The sequence below is a fragment of the Amblyomma mixtum genome, chromosome 1, assembly GCF_055824585.1.
Source record: "Amblyomma mixtum isolate Tamu chromosome 1, ASM5582458v1, whole genome shotgun sequence".
Taxonomy (NCBI): Eukaryota; Metazoa; Arthropoda; class Arachnida; order Ixodida; family Ixodidae; genus Amblyomma; species Amblyomma mixtum.
The window spans coordinates 319022544-319047303 of record NC_143012.1 but is presented as its reverse complement, the minus strand read 5'-3'; the positions used below and the strand labels follow the sequence as shown (position 1 = coordinate 319047303).

Below are 24760 nucleotides of genomic sequence, written 5' to 3'. Positions count from 1 at the left end.
GAGCAGCAAGTTAGGACTTACCACTGACACTCAGGCGCCATGTTTCTAAGACTCTTCGAACGCTTAAGGCCTGAAGAGACATAAGCCTACGAGGTACATATATAGCAGAAGAGTACGGAATAATTTCGACCTCATGGCACACACAAATGAAAAAGGGAGGGGATAGCCTAAAGGCGCTTGCTATGCCTGCCATGCCATGACAGGGTGCTTGCCAGGGTGCTTGATCTCATAGGGCAGACATAGATAGGGGAATGAGGGGCTCGTTATGACATAATGACGATGCCAACAGGCACCAAAGCCAAGGAAAGAATGGGGAGAAGGTTTTTTTTTTTTACTTTGTGGTGTTGAATAATTGCAATTATTTGATTACAAGTGCAGTCGTGATTTATGTGAAATATAATTGATTAGAAAGCAGAAGAAAAGACAACCCCGTGTTGGATCCGAACCCGCAAACATCGGGTTATTTAGGAAGCCCGAAATCCTAGCACAAAGGTGATTTCGCAGTTCACCTTCATGGAAGCTCGACGTCCGGACTGCGAAAACTATCCGCCGACAGAGCGTCATAGCCACTGAACAGGCGTCACGTTTGCGCACGGTGCAGCCTCGAACATATCGGAAAGAACGCCCGTTAAGCATAATACACGCGCTTCCAAGGCAGACACACAAATGCCAAAAACTTTCCGCTTAGTTTCAGAGAGCCGACGTGGGCACGGCGCCAAGACGCATTAAACGAAAAAGCGAGCTCGAAAATTTGGAGCCCGGCGCGACGCGCAATGAAACGACGCGCGCGCCAAGTGGGGGGAACGCCCACCTCCGCTCGAGTCTTGCGCGACGTCATTTCCGGCGCCTGCTCTACGTCACAGCCAGCGCCCTGCACTTGGATGGGAAGATCTCGCACAGCGCTTCCCCTCTCCCGGCCGCAGACGTCGTCCTCTCCCTCGGGTGTTGCGTTTCCCGACTTCCGGCGGAGTCGGTGTCGAGACCCAGGGGGCTTGCGGCCAGGATCTCCGTCTCCGTAGTCCCAGGGTTGCGCCGCATCCGAGGAGATCCTTCGCGCCGCATCTCCAGGCTCCCTCAACATCAGGTAAACTACGTGGCTTTCTCGTGCTTCACCGCAGGATCAGGCTTATGGTGTGGTACGGCTGTTTTTCTCGGCACAGTCGAGCACTGTAAATTTCTTTTCACTCCAATAATGTTCTATGCTTTAATGCATGGACTCGGTGGTCCAGATGGTATAGGCAGTCGCTCCTTGCGACCAGCTGATGCTGAACCACTTGCACCTTGTGCGAAGATTAGGCGTATTTAAGCATCATCGGTTTCCCCCCAAAATAATCAGGACAACCTTTATTTCATTAAATAGTGGATATCAATCTCCGTGGGACAATAGATCAGCGTTTGCATGCAGCTTGATGAAGCGTATAGTGTCCCGAAATATTCGTTAAGAAAATTTCACCATTAGAGGTGGAATAAGCTTTAACAAGAGCAACGGGATGCAGCAGAACATGACTGTGAACGTGTTTCCCATTCCATCGGGCACTTAACTCTGCTAACCGATACATTAATTGAGCTGGATTTCATCTTCGCGTCGCCACGTGTGTTCTCGAAAACCCAGGTAGATTATTCGTTGGTGCGGAGAAATTTCACGCAATAATTTAGCTCCTACGCGAAAGAACGATTTTTCTACAACCATGATGCTTTGACCATGTTTTCGCGAGGACATAACCAACGTTGCAGCCGTACCGTTCCTACAAAGGAGTGTTGGGCAACGTTGTTTCCGATTTTTATCAGCTTTTTTTTTGTAGCTTTAAAACGGTTTCGTTAGCGACACTGCAAAGAGGACAGAACTGTTTGTTCACGGCTGTTACATTTAATCTTCATTATGATGATATCACAGGGATATCGTCAGAGTGATGTCATTGACCTTGAGAAATTCAGTAGCTACTCGAGAAAGAAGGAATGACAGTCCCGTCCCGTACGGCAGAAAACGATTGCTGTTTACAGCGGAAAGAAATTTCTGTGAGGGAGACGCCCCTTGCTGAACTTCTAAAAGCACCTACTAGCATTTTATCCTCGTTGAAGATAACATGCGTGATCAAGCGACGCTTCAGAGAAAGCGCGTTTTAAGAATGCAATGCAGCCCAGCAGAACATACACAACTTGGTTAAGATTTCAGTCAAATCATTTGCTCATGATACATTAGTGGTGCAAGCGAGGTGTTTTTCTTTCGACCTCTACCTACGGTCTATGAAATCATTTGGTGCTCGGTTAGCTGCGCTTGCATGTTTACAAAGTTTACAGCTTTGTTTATATGTTTGTTAAAAACGTTTGCTGAAGTATATATGCCTGTTCCTTTTTAAATTCCAGCGCTTTAAATAGTACTCTCTTTAATTAACTGGTATGACACTATTAGGTTGCGCCTGTTAGGTTTGCAACGCCATATTCACCATGGGAAAGAACTAAGCTCGGACAGAAATGCACTGCTGGTACGGAATGCTCTGAAAACCTATAACTATATTCGGTAGTTTGCCCTAATTTTGGCAGACTACTGTGAGACTGAAAAAACAAATTTTCTTGCGTAATGGCTACCGGAATTCTCCAGGGCCATCACGAATTCCAAACTGTCTGCGTTACAGAATCGTTTTTACCACGTGAAAGATTTCCAGTGGAATACACGAACGAATATAGCTTTGCAGCGCAAGCCTAGATTTTCAGACGTGGCACGAGTGTCTCTGGCAATTAGATGCAATAGCTATGCAGGTATGCCCTGAAGCATACTCTACTTTTGTCTTTTAAGCCTAAGCAGACTCCACATTTTTCACGCAAGCCAAAAATTACAATTCTGTTCCAAATGCCGGTCGTCAGGCATATCCAATGCTATTCTAGTCCAAGAGGTAAACATAAAAAAAAAATTATGCCCTATTATGATTCTTTTTCATGTACCGACAATAACACTTAGACGTTTGCCATGAATAATCAACTAACGAGACACACCACCACAATTATAGTTTTTGTAAAGCGAACAAGCAGAAGTGTTATGTGCATTACTGATAATAACTTCCCCTGAGCATCACATATTTTCCAGAGAGGAGGAGTGCTCCTCAGTGGGTCTCACAGCAGAGTGAACATTGTGAAAAGTAGTCGTCGCCTCTTTTGCATAGGCTTGAAGGTCAGTGACGTGACCTCCTACAAAGAGCGGATAGATAAAGCAAACAACTCAAACTTTAGGGTGGACACCTCAGATCAGTTATTTTCTGCGCGCCATGACGTGGAAAGCAGGGCAGATTGCTAGAGTATGAAAGTCGAATTCCCACCTATCGTTCAGTGGCTAGCGCTGTTCTTCCACGAGGAGCTTCCGAAAAGCTCTAATCCAGATGACTTTACTCCTTTCTTTATTTATCATTAACAGTCGCTGCTCCAGTTAGTCCGAAAACAATTTGTGCTAGTGTTAGCAAACCATATTGTGTTTACGATCTGAAGTTAGACGCGTTATGGCTTTAGTTGCTCCATTTCCACTAAAATCCACATATTAGCGTTATTACTAAGATCAAGGGCTGTGGGACGGGATGCTGTGTAAGCAGAGTGGTTCTTACCGCGACGAGTGAAAATAAAAGAAAGAAAGAAAGACAGGAAAAGCAAAGCTTGGCCAACCACCCAACCGCCACGACCAGCGCGTGTTTCCGCAACGCTGACAGATCTGACGCAACACGGCAGGAGCCACGCAACGCGCGCCAGTCGCGTTCGGAGTCCGATGTTCCTCTGAGGGCGAGCACAGGAGGCTCACCATCCGTGTGCCGTCCCCGAAGCACTGGCACCATATTTAGTGCTGCGGCGGTGGGCGCTGCGGGAGCGGCCGTTCGTCGGCCCTCGCCACGGGCGTATTTTTAGACCGGCTGGGCCCGGCTCCGGACTCGCACGTACGCACACGCCTCTGCACTTGGGGACGTAAGAGAATGCACATTCAGGCAGGAATTTAAAACAAGTAACCTTACACACACAATGGACAAACGATCCGGCCGAGGCTAGTATGAAGCAAAAAGAGTGTGAGGAAAGGAAAATGATCCGCGTTACCTGAGAGCGCGTGGATTGCCACAATGCGAAACTGGGGCTTACAAAAGGTTGATTTTCAAGTGAACAATTACGCTTACAAAATAAAAAAAGAATAGTGGTCACAGTTTGGTTAAGAAAATATTTGAAAAAGGAAAAGAAAGAGGCGGAGTTAACTGATCCTTGGACCAACAAGATGCGAATGAACAATACAAAAATGAGCAAAAGGGATTTCTTGGAACAATCTGGCCGATTGTTTCATGCTCTAAGAAGCAGTGTATAGCTAGAGTAATGGCTGAAGCTAACGGGTAACGGATCGAAGCATTCTCTGAGGACTTAGCACTGTTGACTAGAAAGATTAGCGCTCTTTTCAGTCATGGAAGTTGTAAACATTATGTAATTTGAAAGACACGAGAGAATCTGAATTGAATATTTTTCTTTATCCTACTAAAGCACACAGGGCTCAGCTAGGCGTGTGAGTTAACTACACTGAATCGACCAGGTAGCGGGGAGTGGCTTTTATTACGGAAAGGATTAGAAGAAATCAGTTTTTCGATGCATCAAATCGCGATAATAATGTATATGGAAGCATATTTAGGTAGGCTACAGAAATTTCAGGCAAAAAGTTCACTGAACCCGTCCGTACTGAAATGTGCGCCAGCAAAAAATAACGTGCTGTTTACACAATGGCTAATATATTATTCCTCCAGCGCGGAAATACATGCACCTCTTTTCAGAGAGCCAAACATGTGCACATAATGTACTATAGTCAGTAGCGAAACGAAATGCTTATATATGTCATAATTTATATTGCAGAACTAGTCAACACCACTAAGGAAACAAAGCTAGCAACATGGGAGACGTAAGGTGAGTGCTCAGACATGGTTTTTGTGCTGACGTCACGCGAGGAAAAAAAATGATTCTTCAGTTTAAAGCTACGCAAGAAATGACTCGCCCTTGCGTGCATGGCATTAATTTTCAACTGCTGATTTAAACATTGAGGTTTGTCTTTCACTTCGTATTGACATCTGTCTTACTTTCACTAGAATAAATTTGTTAAGGTACACTTTAACTCGTTTCGACCAAACCAAAAACGGTTTTGCACCAAAAGAACAAAGATTACTTGCAACAATAGAGCCTCCGAACAAAAAGAAAAAAAGTTGTAATACGTTGCCGAAATTGTAAAGCTTAAGATACCTCCACGAATGCGTACAGACGATAACAAAAACAAACCTTTGCACAAATAAAACGTTGAAAATTCCCGGCTCCTTTATGCTATCCCTTGCGAGATCACTTGCGGCAGAATGAAGCGCTATCGCTTAATCTTTTCTACATAATCAGAGAAAATCTCAAGTTGCTAATCAACGTCATTTTTTTTCTTGTTTTTCCGTGCTTGCATTTGATCTTGCGTCACGTCTTTACCATGGCAGTATATCAAATCATTGGATAGGAACTACCTGAAATACAAACGTAAAGAGAACCTTTAGAATTAATATTTAAGCAAAACTTAGCATTTACTTTAGCAAGCGAAAGTAAACAAAACATCGCAAGCGCTGCCTATGTCAGCACAAAAAAAAAAGAACAATAGTGAATTCAAATTCAAGAAATATTGGCATAAGCTACTGTTAAAGGTAAGGAAGGACGCAAAACCAAATGGCAGTGGCACTCGGCTATAGAACGAAGCACCGGCGGAGAAGACGTCACCTGGGATGTGCTTTTAAAAGGTAAGAATTAAGCTGCTGACTTCGTTCAACTTCTGCGCATGGCGCTGTAGTAGCCTCGGGTGTTTGAAATTGTCTGATGGAGGTCTAGCAAAGATAATAGTGAAAAGATTTAAGGCTTTCAAAGAGACCAAAAATATTCCTAAGCAAGTGTTTTAGGAAATACGCATTTGGCCACCTATCCTCCTCCTAGATTACCAATCGATTATGTACATTAGAAGAAGTTAGAAGGGTTAGAAGAAGTATGCAGGGTTAGAATCTGCGATGTAAACGAGCGAATTGTTTGCAGTTAGCCATGCCTTATAACAGCAGTTTACATGCGTATTGAGTTGTGACACAAAATGGGAAAGCTTAACGAAATGTCTAACAATGAGTTTTTTTTTTACTTTTCCAGCTAAAATACAACGCCGGTGGAAACCCTAAGAGTAAGTGCATGAATACTTTAAGGCACACTTCAGTCCTGATGGAGGCCTCCGCGTAAGTGACTCTCTGTGAACGTGTCCTACTCGTTGTCTTTTCTCTGAGTAGGGCCGGTCAGTAGCCGTGTTCATTAGAATGTGTCCCTTTGTACGTAACCCCCCGATTCACAAAGTTGGCGTGTTTCACATGACTGGCTTGTAGTTGGCGAGTTTTAAAACATGACTAAAACAAGTTAACATCGCTGTTCAAGGAAAGAAGAAATGCAGGGAGCAAAAATTATGAAGAAACTTCTTTTCACTTCTAAAACATTCGGTTCTTGCATCGTATTTAGTTTGCTCTTCGAGCTATGACTGCAGTTGACGTTCGTTTAGGTACTGAGTGTTTACATATTTTAAAAAATGCGTTTAAAGCGTCGTAAATTGAGTCGCTGTTGACTTTTTGGCGTTAGCATTCAGAAGTCTTCATACACGTTACCTCATAGGGTACATTAAGTTGAAAAAAAAAAGAAGTTATCAAGAAGCGCCATTTCCATTTAAACAGAGCATTTGGCATAACTGTTCGAATGCCCCATGAGGGCTTTCAAGAGCTAACGCTGTACAGTAATTATCTGCTGCTCTCTGCATTACTGAAAGCGTGCTTTATTAAATAAAAAAGAAACTTTAAAGGGTCTATGAACATTTCAGGAGACACTAAATTAATGAATACTTCTGCGCGTCTCTAACTAATATTCGGAATCTCGTATACGTGTTACATGTTAATTTGTCGGTGTGTTTCCTGTGCCTTCTAGGGAAGTTCGAATCCCCCAACCTGTTATCCTTTGTTGTCTTTCACCCTGCACCTCTACTGGAAGTTCGAAGTTTGCAAAGAATTCAGAAGAACGGAAAAAGAACTTTCTCCCTCCCTCCTCGTGCTCCTCCCCCTCTTGTAGTTCGCGTGTGTGAAGTAGATATCCCTAGTTGTGATGTGAATAACCTCTCCGGCCTGGCACTGTGTTACTGCCGGCCGGACACGGGAGTCGGGCGGGCGGAGCTGAGTAGATCCAGTTCCGAGTCCTGCCCGCCCACAGTGTTGACGTGACTAATCCCTTTGTGTTCCATGTCAGACCGACGCCGAGCGCAGGAGGAGGGACGCCGAGGATGCCCACAGGCGGCTCAAGGAAGTACGTTGCGCCTGACAGGCTGTGTACTGCATTGCGTTCTAGCACAGTGTAACTCAAGGGACAGATTAATAATCGCCTTTTTTTAGGTCTGAACACGCTAGAAGACAATTTCTGTATAGGTCTTGTCATCAAGTGTACTCATGGCTGGTCAAATGTATTTAGGGGAATCCCCCAAGATGGAGTAAATTTGTAATAAGGGAGTAATTACTCATTGGCATCCACCCAAGCGCAGCCATAAGGCTACAAAGGAAAGCTATACAGCTTTCTCTGAAACTTTATAGTTAAAGAAAAAATTCGTCCTGGTCCGGGGTTCGAACCTGGGATCACCGCTTCACCGGAGCAGTCGCTCTACCAATTGAGCTAACCGGGACGGTAAGCGTTTGGTAGGGCGAGAGCGAATTGATCAATAACTTGAAGTGGGAACAGTGTTGGTCAAATGTTTTTAGGGGAATCCCCCAAGGTGGAGTAAATTTGTAATAAGGGAGTAATTACTCATTGGCATCCACCCAAGCGCAGCCATACGGCTACAAAGGAAAGCTATACAGCTTTCTCAGAAACTTCATAGTTAAAGAAAAAATTCGTCCTGGTCCAGGGTGTACTCACGGCTAAAATAGAAGGTCATTAATGATTTAGCTTTAGAGTTGTGAGTATAGCCTTTAGTGTGTAGACACCAAGAAAATATATTCATATTACAGAGCTCTGCCTATCGACGAAATGGCTTCAAAAGTTATAAACTCGAAGAAGTAATAGTGTATTTGGCGCGTTGTATAATAGAGATTATTGAAAAGCAAATTAAAATACCTGTTTACTCAGTTCAAATGCTCAATAATATTTGCCTCGCTGATACTATGCAAAAGCTGAATGCGTGTGGATATTTAAAGTTTTTGCAGTTACGCCATATCAGCTGCAACGATTTATTTCTTGTGCGCAGCGATGTTCGTGCTAGTGATGTATAAATTTACGCAAACGTTCTTAAGCTGACACAAAATTTATGGCATTGAACGAAACGAAAGTTGAATGAAGGAAAGGTGTTATATTAAATGCAATGTCTCCACTCCAATCGTGCATTTAGTCGGTGTTGATGAAAAGAGGGCTTAGAAAAAATGTCAAGTTGTCATCGTGCTGCCAGTATGCCGGGAAAATCTGAAAACGAACGCATATTTGATGCGTATAACATGTCGTTTAACATGCTGCACTTTGATGAAGCCGGCTGGAACAAGCAACACGGAGAAGCCGGAATGCTGCCGCCAGACTAGGCTCTGCGTTTGCTGCTCATTGCTAACCCTGCGCCAGTCAAGGTGAACCTTGTCCGCATGCTGAAACGCTGCTTGTTTTGCTATGGAGTAGAGCCATCTGCATGTGAAATTGTTTCGTTACATTTTATCTCATTTTACATTTCATTTTATAATATATGTTATTATATTTTCTGTTCGCACAAAACCAAAAGATAAGGATTTTATTAATCACAAATCGTTCCTGGGGAAATCAAAAGGTTCTCTTTACGTTTCGGTTGCTTTTTTATTTGCTGCTTTGCTGCTTTGCAATTATTTTGTTTGTTTTCATGCTACCTTTTTAAACTTCGCGATTGCTTTAGTGAGGTATCCAGAGAGGTATTCGAGAATTACCTGCAAAGTATTCAAAATAGCAGTTTTTTCATTCTGCAATTTCTTAAAGAGATCTAGATTTCTTGGAAGCTTCGCTTTAAGTGCCAGAAATTATTTCTCTTATTTCCATAACAACAGAGAACTATAGTGCCATAAAATGTGAGACAAAGTAGGTTCGACACAAAATTTTACTGAACAGCATGCAGTAATGCCTGCCGCATTAATTTATAGCTGCCCAGAAAGTCTCGCTGAACAGCTTTTCCATTTGCATACGCGCTCCTACTAAGGACATTTGTCACCATAGTGCATTACACAAGAGTACTAAAAATTGCCATTGCTTGTGCTTTTCTTACTATATTACATTTAAAATCCAGCTTAGAATTATCCCAACAAGGAAGAGGCGCACAAATTGAAGGCGTCGCATTTTAATGCGCTTTTTCTTTCATGAATGGTTTACATATTTATTTATATCAACTTGTTTTAATCAATAGGAGTCTGCTTTGCACGAATCAGTGTGGAGTACATTGACCCTTTTCGCTGAAAGTACTATTGCCTCCATGATGGCCGCAGGAGGAGAGGAGAAAGATGGAGGAGAAGGAGAGGAAAAAGGCCGAGGTGCGCAAGCGCCTGGAGGAGGCCGCAAAGGCGAAGAAGGCTGGAGGAAAGCGCGGCTTCATGACTCCCGAGCGTAAGAAGAAGCTGAGGGTAAGTGGCCCTGTCTCTTTCTCGAGAGGTACCATTGCGTGCTCCATGCCTCAGGGCAACCAGCCCTCATTGTTAATCGAAGATATCTGCAGGATTGATAAATACAAATGTGTGAAATGAATCGGTAGTTTCGAAGACGACCTTATTACGAAGGAGGCCTTGGGTCCAGGTGATGCACTGATGACGTTTTTGATGTTTAAACTCAAACCTCGCCTCCATGGTAAATTAAAAAGATTACGAGAAACGCTCCATTAATGCTCAAGCATTCAAGCAAAAATGCGAAACACGTATGCAGCCTCATATATGTTGCTGTTTTGTTGCCAGAAATGTCAAGTTTATACAGTAACGCACGCAATAATAGTGAACACAATAAAACCAGTACAGAAGAGGACTCTACTGTTTGCGATCAAAGAAACCTGCAGTCTGAAGTCCTTTTTCAGTACCAAACTTGTTCAAATAATCTTTGACATGAAAGCTATGCTTTTAAGACAAGCAAGCACCGCCGCGTTACTGTTAGTGTTTTTTTTTTACTTTCTGTACAGTGCGAATTACAAATAATTAATTTTAAAGAGCAAACATGCCTGCAAACTTGTATGCTGAATTAATTTGGGAATTAACAACTATATTTAAGTATTAAATAGTGCACGTTTCGTTAGAAACAAACATAAAGGAAGAACTCTGGAGACAGACTTCATATGGGTGTTAGTGACGACTATTGAATGAACAATATACTAATCCTTCTTGAGTTACGTGGTTGGCGATTACACAGGAAGTGTTTTGCATCCACAGAACCTTCTGCGAAAGAAGGCCGCCGAGGAACTGAAGAAAGAGCAGGAGCGCAAAGCAGAGGAACGTAGGAAGATCATTGCTGAGCGCATCGGACAGCCCAAGCCACTGGACGGCGCCAACGAAGGTGCGTTGCCCCCCGTCTCGCTCGTAGTTCATCTGTCACTCAAGTGTTGGAGGAGCGAAAGACAACTTAGCAGGCGTCACTCGGTGTGGTCCTCGGGATGCTTCAAAAAGGACTTAGACAAACAGGAACCTGCGCATGAAGTTCTTGAACCTGGCTTGTAACGTTGACGTGGAGTAGTCAAGTTTAAGTCAAGCCGCGGTGTTAGACATGGGGCTACACAAGACTTCAAAGCATGTGTTGGAAGAAAAAAAAGAAAAGTAAGGTTAAACATCCGAAGCGAATGTTGTATCGTTTACAATCTAAATCGGTGTATTTGTTTGTCGCTTTTGTATTTGTTTGCAAAGGGCCAGTTCGGGTTATTGCTCATTATTTAAAGCATAAGAAAGTGTACAAGTCAGTGTTCCGAGGTGCCAAAAATATAACCAAATTTGAAAGCTTCTTATTAAACTAAACCATTTCTCCTAAGAACGCGTAGCTTCGCGGGGGTTTTGATTATTTGACGTTTTTAAATAGAATTTTAGCGTCGTCAAAACGAACGCCCTCTAATGGGTTATCTGAGCGTACTTGCGCCTTTCACTATGACTGCGAAAAAGTTTTTTTGCCTCTGAAAGACATGTCTCAGGGGCGACGAAAGCTTCACACAGCGCGTCATCAGTACCCACGCAAACTGAAAATGGTGTGGAACTCCTGATACCTCTGCAGTTCTTGTTCTCATGCATCGCTCTTTCATGTGTCATGCTTCTCGGAGCAGCCACTCTTCAAGGAATCCTCAAGCAGTACCACGCCCGGATAGAAAAACTAGAGGACATCAAGTACGACCTGGAGTATGAAGTCAGGCAGAAGGACTTCGTGGTACGCCCATCCTTTGAAGCCGGCGACCGATGTGCCTTGGCGCTTCGGCGGCGTCACCTACGCCTGTCTACACAACAACATTCACCGTGCCCGATCCCCCCATCGAGAGTTACCAAATTGCTTATTAGCTACCCAGCGGCAATCAGTCTGCCAGCTAGACACGAGGAAATGTCTTACTGAAGCCCTTAAGGCGCGTACTTAGCAAACTAGTTTTCGATTTCAAGAATACAATTAAATCATTTAAAGCCGTCATTAAATGCTGTAGAAATTATCGGTTTCACAAACAAGCATATGCGACGAACGTAACTTATCCTAATGTTTACTTACACGTGGCTTCAGTAAGGCAAACACTGGATGCTCGCACTCGCAGTTAGCATATATAATTGAAAGCAATATATGGAGTGCTGGAGGGAAATATTTGACAAATAGAGGGCATGGTGTCCAGATAGCACTGAATCAGACAGGAAAATACTTTCACCGAAGGCTACGCTCTAAACTGCTCAATATTAACTGTGTGAAAAGCGAACGAGGATTTGCTGCCCTAACCGACGCCAGTCACTGGAAATCTTTCACGTGACATGGTGTAGCTTACAGGCTGGTATTTATTTATCATTTTTTTCGTGTTGAAAAGCATAACAAGAAATCGCATAACAAGAACGGGCTGTGCAGCGCATACGTTTTGACTCGAAATATTGTGCTAGCCCGAATTTTGACCTGGGTCAAGAGTAATTTGTTTAACGCTTCTCTCACGCCTTTATTTTTTTGACACGCCGCTCCTGCACTCGTTTTGCAACTGACTCACTCGTTGAAACGCTTTCTGACAGCGCGACTTCGAAGTGTTTGGCATAGAGCCACGTCAGCTATTTGCATAAACCAGCTCACCGATGGAGAGGCTTGCTTTTTTTTTTCAGCGGCGCGCACCATTAACCGTACTTTGTTTCAGGTTTCATCACATCTAACTACAACGGCTGATCGTCACTACAAACCGTGCCGCTTAACCAACAGTTCTGTGAACTGTAGTAATAATGTGTATATGGAAGCCCACCGTCATACTCAGTGCTAGAACGTTTCGCTGCTATAAAATCGGCTGTGCTTCATACAATAACTGCGCAAAACTGCCATATGCATGCTTAACGACGCACTGTGTAACGTAAACGTCTCTTAGCAGAGTATTACGGTGGCGTTTAATAACATGCTGTTGGCATTGCATTCTGCTGTGTTTACTTGTACTACCCCGCGACCTAATCAAAAACTGCTTCCCTGCGTTTCTTGCAACTTCAGCCCCTTAGAAAAGCGCCCTTTTATGCTATTCATCAGAGCAGCAAAAAGAAATACGTCTTTATCCTAATGCAAATTTGCTTTACGGAAAGGAAGCGCCATTATTTTGCTCAAAGGTACGAAAGAGAAATTTATAATGGGCACAGCAAGAAGCGCAGAAAAGTTTGAGCGGCTCTTGCTCAACAAACTAACAGGGTACTTATTTCATGCTTCTGCTACTCTCTCGGCTTCGACCGCGCAACAGCCACACTACAGGCCATCTGCAGAGACTACTACGATCGATTGTGCAAGCTGGAAAGTGCAAAGTACGACACTGAGTACTTGGTCAGGCAGAAAGACTACGAGGTCAGTGACCAGAGACTGCCAGTCTCCCCCGTCACCATAAAAAAAAAAAATGCCCCGGACAAACGTCGTGCCCCCTTTCACACAATCAACACTCTTGCTTTTGTTGCATGCTTTGCTATTGTAGCTGAACCTAGACTGGAAACCAGCAAAAGAAAAGATAAATTGCATGTCACCACTACTTGTGAACGCACTCGCTCACGACCAGTAATTGGCTGAGTATGTGTAGAAAATATAATGAAGTGGTTTGATATTAGGCTTACGGACAGCTATTACAGTATTAATCAGGAGATGTAGACAAAAAAGCGGAAAATTTCTCTTGACTTTCTCGGCTGGAGTATACAGAATAATTTTAGGAAAGATGAAGCTAAGAAGGAAAATATTCTGGCATAATTTTACAGAAACTTTTCGAATGGCAGCATGAATAATTAGTCAGAAATTGCTCATACGCGTAGTAAAGGCTCTGTATAGTGTGACTGCCTCATAATAAACAAGAAACTTTAGGTTAAAGTCAAGCAGTGTGCGCAACTTCCGACGGTTTCTTTTGCGTACACATGTATGCATTGTGAGATAGTGTCAGCTGAGTTGACTAGTAGCATTGAAATATGCTTCTATTGACGTGCTCACTAAGCTCTTGCATACAAGGAGGACTTCTGTAATAGAAACATCTGAAGGAACAAGCCTAGGACTGTAGCCTTCACAGGTACAGCCAATGTCCACGCATTAAACGAGTAAATCGAGACACTGGTAATTTACTCTGCTTGGGCAGAGGTTATTTAACTTTCAGCATCGAAACCATTATAAATAATTTGATAGCCTTAAAAAGTATTAACAATGTCAGTCAAGTAGAATTATAAGTAATGTGAGCACGAAGAAAATGGTTTCTTTATTCAGACGATAATGAACAAATTCCGACGGTTGCAGATAATGAAGAAGTGAGCGTCTCAGAGGATTTCATGATAACTTGCAAACGCTATAACGTCAGGAATTTTGGATTAAATTTTGTGGCAGTCACCTCAATTGCATGTTGTCTAGCGTGATTCTCTTGTCGGGCTTTAATTTACGAAATAGCAGAGAACAGAGGCAGAAAGTCACGTCAGCAGTGTGAAGTAAAAAAGCATACGCAGTGGGTGTTTCCTTCGGAAAAGTAATTGGAGTATTTTGATAAAAATGCTTTCAGATCAACGAGCTGACCATCCAGGTCAACGATCTTCGTGGAAAGTTGTGAGTATCGTACTAGCACTTTTCTTCATTCATGGCACGGTCTATTGTACGAGCTGGTCTAGTAAAAAAATATGTTTAACGCCACCTCTTTCATCCCGTTTCAGCGTGAAGCCCGCCCTCAAGAAGGTTTCGAAGTAAGTTTCATCTTTTACTTATATTGCTAGTTGTTCAGGATTGCCCACAAAGCTTTTCTTTTACAGTTAGTCGCTTTATATTCTGTTCCTGGGCGAGAAACAATCAGGTCGTACAGTGCCTCTAAAGGAGACCTTCATTGTCTCATAGACTCCAGGGGCGAATGAGTTGATTAAAATATTGCCTAATATCTTATAATTTGAAATTATTATTTCTCAAAATATATGTACTGCGGAGTGTCACAGGCTAAGGAGAGGAGAGTGAGAAGAGTGCTCGTGGCATTACTGCCGACTTTTTCCCTATATTTATTTTATCGTCAATCTAACACTGAGTTACCCCAATCATAAAAGTAAACAGAAGGGCTGTGCGCCATTTTATTGTTACAAGACTTTTGGCAAATTTCACAGCATTTAATCACTCAAGTTTTGTTGGGTATGTTCAACTAGCTTATAGTATAGTAATCATTCTGAGTGTTTTTTGAGGCTGTCGAGTCATGGAGAATTAGGTATATAAAAGTAGAAATTAATAATACGCTGTCCAAGAAACACAAACAAATATCTGATAATGACATGTACGAACAAAATCCACGAAGTTTATGTAGCCAAATTATTACTTACTTAAGTCAGTAAGACTAATAGAACCGGAGCATAAAGACCCATACAATAGTGACTACACACACATGCTTGCTCGCCATATCTATGTGCGTATGCAAAATGAAATAAATATTCGCGACCATGATGCCAACGTCGAATAACGCTGCTTGATCCTCTCATCAGGTTCGACAAGCTCAAGATGGTGGTCAAGAGTACCTCGGAGGTTGACTTTAGGTCCAACCTCAAGGCAGTCAAGAAGGAAGCCTTCAAGCTGGACGAGGAGAAGCAGGCGGTAAGGAGAAAAAAAAATCACGACGTGTTCTGATGCTTTTTGAGCGGTAATCACCACAATGTAAGCGGGTCTGCATTCTGATGATGAACAGCGTTGACTGCATATAAGAACAGAGTGTGTAAAAGGGAGAAGGCTGTCGTATCAGGTCGCACTACGGTGACGTCAGAGTAGCTGAGCTTTGCTACAATGCTGAGCACAGCAACCAGCCAAAGTCTATGAATTTTGTGACCTATTTTCCGGTTAAGAGATCAGGAGTTTTCAAGTTCCCTAGTAAATATCAGCTCTAAAAATGGGTGTAATAAATATATACCACTGTAGATTTTTTGCCGCCGTCAGCAGACTAATGAACGCTGCAGTTAGATTTGCTGCAGCAAATAAAAAAAAACGAAACGGCTTCACCAGAAACAATAACTAAACAAGAAAAGTAAACTATCAGTTCATCCGCTGCATGTCAGGGGCAATATAAAGATTTAAAAGGTAAAGATTTAGGAAATATTTTGCTAGAAGTCAGTGTGACAAACGTTGAGCAACTGAGGTCCCCTCATGTCATTTGTACTGCATTTTAATCGGGATATAACCCTCGTGAGGACCCCAGAGAGCTGTGCTAGTTAATCTTTGTTTGCGATGAATTTATATTTTAAAGTAACATGCTTCGCACAGTAATAATACTAAGGTCGGAAAGTTAAAATAAGTTAACGTCATTGTTTTGCAAGTGTATATATAACAATATTTATGAGAAAGAGGACCAGGTAACAAATATCGGCAAATGTTTCTTCCTATGCTAAGCCTCATCGGGAGAGACACCACATCAAATACAGTTGATCTCACTGTTCTCTTGATTTAAAGAACAGCAGTCCATAAGTTTGAAGCTACTTTATATGCTTAGTAGCTCAACATCCAGTGCTTCAATGCTCTTCGTAACGAGCCGCAAGTTTTGGAGCTGATAAACTGCATGCCATGAAATCTTAAGTCACTAAAGAAGTTTTCTTTGTGTACCATGTTGTCATGCAGTCACTACAGTGCATGATGTTGTCTTTTTGTCCCCAGGTCAAGAAGGACGTGCCAGAATGGGCCGCAAAATAGAGGTTCTGAAATTTGAACACTGTCCCCCTTTCTCTACTCTGTAGTAAAAAAAAAAACACTATCCCCCAATTATATTATTTTAACACAACTCGATGTTCTTCGTGGGTTGGCCGCTTAGCGTGAATGTTTGGTCTCAACTCAGCTCGGTTTTTCAGAAACTGAGACGCAGAGCCGTAAGGCCTCTAAGGAATGCCTTTGAATCGCAACGAATAGCAATAATAAAGTAATGTGGAGAAAGATGCGCAGTGTTAGCACTAACACGATGTTGCACTGCTGAAAGAACCGGCAGCGTGAGAAGCAAACATGGCAAAATATGGTGTTCTTAGATATCAGTGGACAAATTCAACAGCTTCCTTAATTATCGTTATAATTCCTGGCCCATCACGGGAAGGTTTTTATACAAGTCCATATACAGGTTATGAACAAAGTAAGATGAAAATTGTACTTATTTAAAACTGAACGGTCAACCCACGTAGAGATCGAGGCTGTCAGCTTACACCCTGTCAATTAACGTAGGGACCGAAAGACCTCTTTCCTAAATATTTTTTCTTTTATTTCTTCACAAGTAGTTTGGATTGCACCGCACATGATGAATCCCTCTTTTTTCATGTTGGCTTATTTGGAGTACGTCGAATCAGGCAACAGCCTTTCGACGTCAGTCCAACATTTTTTCAAGGGACAGTGCTTCCTATTCCAGAGCTTTCGAGCTTGTGTTTTGTTTTGCTTCTGTTTTGTCGTTTTTGAGCAATCTCTGCTCTAAACATGCATCGGTCGTTGAAGAATGGGTGCTCTCTTTTTGCTACGTGCGGCCGATGCTGCACTTTCTTTTCAATGCGTGCATTGACTGCACATGATTTTTTTTTGCTGTCCTGGCTGGAGAGACAGGACAGCTTTTTTTATCCATCACAGCTGACACGTTTTGTGGCGTTGCTGTGACAGCTCCCCTGGCTTGATAACACCTTCCAATCTGCCGACTCTCACACATAACTAATCTTATAGTTGCCAAACCTGTTGCTAAAGTCCCGTCGCAAAGATTCTTTCATTTTTCTGACCAATTTTAAGAGTTTTGCATAGGCAAGAGCTGTTTTTCAAATATGCCCTGCAAGTTCATTTTGGAACGAGCAGCTATAATGATTCTAGGTATATTGAGGATTTTATTCAGTCAAACGCCTAGTAAACTACAATTTTTAATAGTTCTACTGATATTAACAAGCGCGGATAGGCGCTCTCTTACCACTTAATGAAATCCATGACCCTGAAAGTACTCCCTACTCTGGAGCGGGAGCATTTCCTTGACTTCGCCTTCAGAAACATCAAAATAGGTGAGATGGTTGAGTATTTCAAGCTATTATGAGAGACACAGTAAACATAAATGTGAATTAAAAAAGAAAAATTATTGTTCAGACCTGTAATTTTTGTTCTCGTGAAAAAAATCTGGTCAGTATTATTATTATTATTATGATTATTATCAGCGTTTTTTGTTATCAATTTCCTTCTTGAAAGCAACCACGGAAATGAAATGAAGCTGACCATTTAAAATTTTTTCTGAAGCCATTTGTCCCACTAAATATGTTAAATAGCACAGAAAAGGGTAGTCAGGTTCATATAGTTACGTTTCTTGTAAACGCCAAAAGTGTTCACAGAGTGGCTATATGTTTGATACGAGGCACAAACTGCTTACGCACACACACCAGGAACGGCTTAAGCGATCGCATCTAAGAGTTAATGAGTTGAATAAATAAAAAAAACCTTGACAGAGACGGCACTTTATATAAAGCTTTGCATAGCTGCCCTGTTCTGCGGCTGCGTACTACATATCTATTGCAAAGCGCCTAAGTCTGTTCTCATTAAACAGTTAAAAAAAATGTTGTATAACATGCTTGTAATGCATCCAGCTACAGTGCGTTATGGAACTGCTATTGTGCTCTTGTTTTCGTAACAACCGAAGATAACCTAAGTTTCGCGCTGATCTTGAATTTCTTTATCGCACATTAACGGGCAACTCTACTTAATAACCAACTCAGGCCACGCGGCTGCAATAAAATTTTTTCTCTTCGCTGCTTTTTCATAGCGAAAAATCTCTGGCAGAATAAAATAGCCAGAAGCTTACGCTTTTGCATACATTGATGAATGCTAATACATGCAAGTGCTATGTGTCGCTTTCTAACGGGCGCTAAATCCGGTCGGGCTCATTTTTGTGCCAAAATAACCTGCCAGAGTGACTAGCTGTCGCACTTTATAACTGTTATGTGTAACAACAGCATCTCAGATGCAACAAACTCTTCAAAGCTTGCAGAAGAGTATCTTTCTTTCGCCACTTAGCGTCAGTACAAGTTAGGTCTCGACAAAAAAAAAAGAAAGAAAATCATAATTTTTCACACCACCGAGTGCGTTCGGTTTCTAACTTTTATGATGTCTTTATTAAAGGAGAAGAAGCCTGAATGGGCCCTCGGAGCCAAGAAGGAGGACGAGGAATAAGCAAAGAAAACGCCAACGCCAAGCAAGACGACTGGGAGGTCATCGACAACACACCTGGTTGCGCGACATAAAAAAAAAAAAACATGAAAGGAACCATTCAAGCAAGAGTATAAACTGTCGCTATAACTTCCTTAAGAGAAGGTTTTTTGTTCTATTCTTTTTCCAGGAAGCACTCACACGTTATTTGCCTTTGATTATTTTGTAAAGAAGACAAAAGTCTTGTCTGAGTGACTACTGAATGAATAAATAATGGTTACAGCTCGTTGCATGCGTTATGTAGTCGGCATTCTTTTTTACGTTGACTTCACTCTCGTGGCAAACATGGCCATAAAGTATAGTTGCTCTTTTTATTGTCCGGTGTTGCCCTGCGACACAACCCCAGTGCAAGTTTTTCATTCATCGCTTTTGATAAGTGTGAGCTGCAGCCTTTTGCGTTATAGCCACGCTGCGGCAGCGCAGGAGTGTTCATCATGTTACAGCGAGCTTTGGAACTGTTTGACGAGCTGATGCTGTTTCAGAAAACATTACTGCGGTTGAAGCCAAACGGCTGATGCCAAGCTTTCTTCATAAATTTGCTACACACTTAGTTATCATGACCAATGAGAGCCTGTTGAGTCGAGATGGGCAGCATGTGACGCAGGAGGCGTGAGCAGCAAGGAATGAAAATAAAAGCAGAAAAATCAAAACCATGCCTCGATTTTATCTTGAAAGAAAACTGCGCGGTGTGGAATACTTCATATAAAGAATAATCCCCTCTTGTCGGGGCAGGTGAATTCCCTGGAGTATTAATGAAGGGATTCTATTGCGGTGCTCTTCTGATTGAATTTCTTTCCCCCTGTTTTCGTTGGCTAGAGCGTCGCAGTGCCGACGACATGGCCGAAATAGGCGAGCACGTGAGAGGCTGATATCAATAGAATAGGACAGAACAAAAGGAATTCCCGTGACAAGCCCGCATAAAAGAGGGAGTTAGAAATTTGAAAGTGAAATGCGCTGTTAGAAAAGTGAGGAGGAAGCAATGCACTTGCGAGTTCAAAGCTCAGTGACGCAATACATCCCCCAACTAGGTCAGCTGCATATATATAGTAAAATATATGAATTTAGCGTCATAGGCTTTTGGCCAAGCAAAAATACATATTTGATGTAGTGAAGTAGTTTCATTTAGGAAACGCAGATGTGCAGGGTATTGAACCCGTAAAATCAACGTAAATGTTTTGTACAAATAACCGACTTCGGGAACTTGATAGCTTTCCGTTCAAGGCTTGCAAGGTGTATCTTGACTGCAAACTCGCCATCATATCTAACCAAGAGGAAAAAAAATCCTATAGGAAAAACCGCCTTTTGTCTCGTGACAGAAGTGAACCGTATATTGTACTACACGGCTAAGAGTGACCGGTGAAAAGACACAGACGGCACATGATGGGATGCGCTCATTTCCTGTCCTATATGTCCGTAATGTGTCAGGTTCACCTCAGTATCATTGTTTTTGGCACAAGATTATACGACAGTTTCTGGTCACGAAATTGCACGACAACAAAGGTGACGCCATTTACTCCGGAAAAAAGTCTTTATGCAGCTATTGCAAAAGTATTTGCCACAATACTTGCACTTTCTTCATGAAGCAATACAAACACACTGAGTACCCAGTTTTACTTGCGGAAATACATGTAAGTGCAATATTATGTATGGTTCTTTCAAGATGTATTTTTCGTAGGTGGGATGCGCATTTTAGAGAGTTCTGTTGAAACACCATGTTGTAGTAGTTACATGTAAGTAAATATGACAGAAAAAAAATAGAGCTACGTGTACACAAAGGAAGAAAAAACAAATGAGAGACAAGGGGTAAATATGAGAGCTGCTTCTTCTAAGTCCCGCTGCTATGCTGTGGAACTGAGAGAAGAGGGACAGGATTTTGCCTCTTTATAACAAGCGGAGGATGGTTATAGACATTTCCAAACAAATAACTGATGTCTAAAGGTCAACATGTTTAGAAAGAATTCGACATACCCCAACATAAACTCGTCGTTTCTGTTGGGCCAATCAGCTACTGGATTTGGTCGAAAACAGGTATATTTTTTCCCTCCAAATTATTCTGCAGAACTGGAGGACCGGCGATAAGCGTGATCAAGGAAGGCCAATGTGCAGCCATGGTGGAAAATTGTACGTTTTCTTGTGAGAAAATACGACTCAGCCAAATCAAATGGTTCTCTTCCTTTTAGGAAACGACTACCACAATTCATTATAAGGTTCTTTTTCAAACTTTTGTCCTCGTCTCCTTTTTTAGCGAATACTCTGCCGCACTCAGAGCGAAGTAAAGGGCCTTGCTTAGATATGCGTTTGCTCTTTGGCGATGTATCTGAAGCAGTCGAGGATGGCTGCGAAATATCTGATGACGGTAAGTTGAAGCTTTCGGATGAGACTGCCGCCAGGATACTTCAGCTCTGATGTTCCTCCGAATCGGCGCTAAAGTACGAACTTTTCGTTTACGCTCATGTGGATCTCAAGGCATCGATAAAACAACATTCAAAGTCGGCATACATTTGATTAAACGCCGTTATTCACATCTCAATAGCTTTTGACAGATTGAAAGCCGTAAGACTTCAGTGCCCTTTTAAGAAACTGCTATAGATGCAGTCTGTCGCCGATAATTAAAAACTAGGTGATTCTCAGTTGTGTTGAATTAAAAAAAATGTAAAATGCTTCACTCAACCCGGCACTCATTTATACTTGCAACACATTATAAACTGCATATTGAAAATAGAGATTTTGGATATTTTGCGCTTATGTTCTTTATTGCGTAATTGATTGATTGATTGACTTATGGGATATTCTTGGGGGGGGGGATACTGGTCCCGACGTATGTTGGCCAGGTGGTGGCATCACTCTTGGGGACCAGGGAGAGGGGATATGGGATGTAGGCAGGGGGAACGGAGGGGGAGTGGTCGTCGCCGCGACGGGAGCGGTCCATGCCCTCGCAGGGAAGGGGGTCTTGTAGTCGCGCCGCCGCCTCAACAGCTCGCTGGGGGGAAGACTCGGTGCACTGGGGTTGTGTGCAAGCACCGGGCTGGGGGGAGGAGCCACGATGCACTGGGAGGGTGTGCAGGCACCGGGCAGGGGGAAGGCAGTCTCCTAGACCAAGTGGCAGGTGGGAGCCAAAGGTCTAGGAGGGTCCAGGGGCTGCAGGTCCAGGTGGCCGCAGGCCTCGAGCTGTTGGTCTAGGCTCCGGGAGGCTAGAGGACGGTGTCAAGGCCGGTCTCCCTGAGGTAGGCCAGCAGGATACGGCAGGCGGCTAGGTGGTTCCGGGCCGGGAACAGCAGCTGGTCCTCCGTGTCTGCTGGCAGGCCGAGGGCAAAGTAGCCTGAAATGAGACGGCTACGGGGAATATCAAAGGTAGGGCATGCTCTCAACAAATGTCCCAGGGTGCCTGTATCCCCGCACGATGGACAGGCAGGGGAAGGGGCCATACCAACTACAAACTTTCGGGTCGGTGTCCATGAACAGCCGATCCGAAGTCGCAGCAGGAGGGCATGCTCCCTGCGGGGGATCTTGTCTGGGAGCCGGTGGAAGGGCCTGCACACAGCGATGCGCCTGTCAGGATGTTTTTCCCTTACCGCATGCCTGAGGAGCTGCCGGGCGAAGTCGTGCGGGCCCACTTTGGTGGTCACTGGCGAGCCATAGTTGTGGGCCGCCTTGGCTAGGGAGTCAGCGTCCTCGTTGCCCTGGATGCCGGTGTGACCAGGGACCCAATGAAGGGACACCTGGTAGCCAGCATCCTCTAGGGCGTGTAGATGGGCGCGCAGGGCACTCGTTGAGGTCTGGGAGTTGTGGGGCCTGCTCAGGAGCTGGAGGGCGGGCCGGGAGTCGCACAAGACCGCTGCGGGACCAGGTGGTGTGGTGGACCCGATGAAGTCTGCTGCCAGGTGGAGACCCGCCAGCTCAGCTGCCGTGGAGCTGCCCGGGAAGTAGAGTCTGCAGGACTGGGTCTGCTGCAGTTGGGGCAGTGCCAGAGCAGCCGCTGCCTGCCCTGTGGCTGGCAGGACCGAGCCATCGGTGAAGAGGAGGGTGGCACGTTTGCACTCTTCCAGGAAGGCAGCAGTGGTCTGGCGGAGTGCTGCGGCAGGGGAGTGACGCTTCGTCACTCCGTCAAGGCCCAGAGTGACCTGCAGAGGAGGTCGGGTTGGGAGGGGGGGGAGAACTGGGAGGCCCTGGGGAGGGCCAAGTGTCTCCACGTAGAGGGTGTGGAGCTTCCCCATCCTGGAGTTGGCGTTGGCCTGCAGGCGAGCACGGAGGGCCCCGCCGTCACGAACGTGGGCGAGCCGGTCCGTGTGGGTCAGGCCCATCTGCAGGAGCAGGAGGTTAAGTGGGTAGACGCCCGCCTCTGCCAGCGTGGCCGGGACCTGCGATCGCAGTGGAACACCCAGGAAACGGCGGATCCATTTCCTGCGAGAAAGTTCCATGCGATTAAGGCGGGTGCTCCGGAGCGTGACTAAGGGGAGGGCGTAAAGGATGGCTGATGTCGCCGCTGCCTCGAAGAGTCGGTTGGCCCAGGTGGGGGTGCAGCCGTTGCCTCGGGCGAGAATGGAAAGGACTGCTCGGCCGACACGGTCCGTGTGGGACAGGAGGGCCTTGTCAGCAGGAATCCAGGAGAGCCGGTGGTCGATGGTGAGACCAAGGTGCTTCACCTGTGAGGTTAGTGGCGTCAATCTTGAGGGTAGCAATCCGAGCCGTGGCTCGTGCTCCCCTCGGATGAAAAAACAAAGCCTCTGATTTCGTGGCTGAGAGAGACAGCCCCTTGGTCGCCAGGAACTGCTGCACCCCGTTGAGGGCACGCTGGAGGGCCTGTCTGGCGGAGGTGATCTGCCTCCTCGGAGCTCGGACCCAGAGGGCGACGTCGTCCGCGTACACAGAGCAAAGGACTCTGTGGCGACGGTCATGCTGGGTGGAGCGAGGGAGGCCTGTCATGACCATGTTGAAGAGGAACATTGCGTAAGAATACCAAAACAGTGCTACTACCACAGCCAAATGCAGCTAAACGTAGACATTCAGGCAATGATGAGAAATGCAGTGAGTAATATGGGTTCAAATATTTCAAATATGATTCCACAGCGGCCGCTTAAGTTATGCGCAGTGACAAGAGAGTTTCGATTATCGTACGGTAATATGCTGAATGGTTAATACCTAGCATGTCTTATTTAATAAAATCAGTGAATTTCCTTACACAAAGTTAACAAACGCGAGCTGTTCGCCGCCTTATCTTGGGCTAAACGTATTTGTACCCGGAACTAGAACAGTCAACAGCATGGTCGTTGTGTTTCCTCTATTTGCTTTAATGAAACAAAGCCTTTTTTGACACCTTGGGAGGCCAAGTATAATTTATTGATTCTACACTGCAGCAAATTTGGTAGGTGCTGTCTACGCATGATGACATTTACACTTAATAGCAGCTGCTTGCAAACGCATACAGCAGAAAACGCCTTCTGGATGCTTTACAATAAAAAAAGCGAGTATGGATGCCGAACCACCCATTTCGAGCTGTATTTCCTGCCGACGAGTTATTAACTTTACAGTTCGTTCAGAACCACGGCTCACTACCCCACATTCCGCAATAACCATTCTTCAAGCCACACAATAAAGCCACCGTCAGTACTTCATGCAGCTATGACTCTAAAAAATAGTAACTCCGAAATCACCCCTCATCGAAATGCGAATCATCTGCGCCATGTCCTTGAAGGAGCGAACGATAGGTAATAGGACACACGTCCCCCCACGAAAGAATAAGCACAGACGCTGAAGAAGAGAAGGCTATCGGCCTGGAGGCTTCTCGATACGTAGCCGCAACGGACAGGTATTGAGCACAAAATTACGGAGTGGTACCCATCACCTTGCGACAGCTCTTTCCAAGGGAGATATTTCGGATGCATGT

The 24760-nt window shown here is 44.2% G+C and overlaps 2 protein-coding genes across 14 annotated transcripts in view; one reads left to right on the top strand and one right to left on the bottom strand.

Moving 5' to 3' along the window:
* The first annotated feature begins 926 nt into the window (after positions 1-926).
* Positions 927-19106, top strand: wupA (troponin wings up A). Of its 4 annotated transcripts, XM_089567154.1 has the most exons (11): positions 928-1084; positions 4861-4906; positions 7288-7344; positions 9519-9653; positions 10443-10566; positions 11318-11418; positions 14219-14262; positions 14367-14396; positions 15171-15279; positions 16327-16364; positions 18790-19106. In XM_089567154.1, exons 2-10 carry the CDS (start codon positions 4898-4900, stop codon positions 16360-16362), a joined length of 645 nt encoding a protein of 214 aa, XP_089423280.1. In that variant the 5' UTR covers positions 928-1084; positions 4861-4897; the 3' UTR covers positions 16363-16364; positions 18790-19106. The 4 variants fall into 4 exon arrangements, with proteins under 4 accessions (XP_089423279.1, XP_089423280.1, XP_089423278.1 ...); XM_089567153.1 differs by lacking the exons at positions 11318-11418; positions 16327-16364 and adding an exon at positions 12941-13041 and having other exon boundaries at positions 927-1084; XM_089567152.1 differs by lacking the exon at positions 16327-16364 and having other exon boundaries at positions 929-1084.
* A 1298-nt stretch (positions 19107-20404) lies between these two features.
* Positions 20405-24760, bottom strand: part of LOC149372623 (uncharacterized) — a 517038-nt gene continuing 512682 nt past the window's right edge. For 4 of the 10 annotated variants that reach the window (XM_089567161.1, XM_089567162.1, XM_089567165.1 and 1 more), the window contains one exon: positions 20405-23772. In XM_089567161.1, coding sequence (XP_089423287.1) covers positions 22068-23772 — 1705 coding nt within the window. In that variant the 3' untranslated portion in view covers positions 20405-22067. The remainder of the gene's footprint in view (positions 23773-24760) is intronic. The other 6 variants (XM_089567169.1, XM_089567170.1, XM_089567171.1 and 3 more) reach the window with 6 other exon arrangements.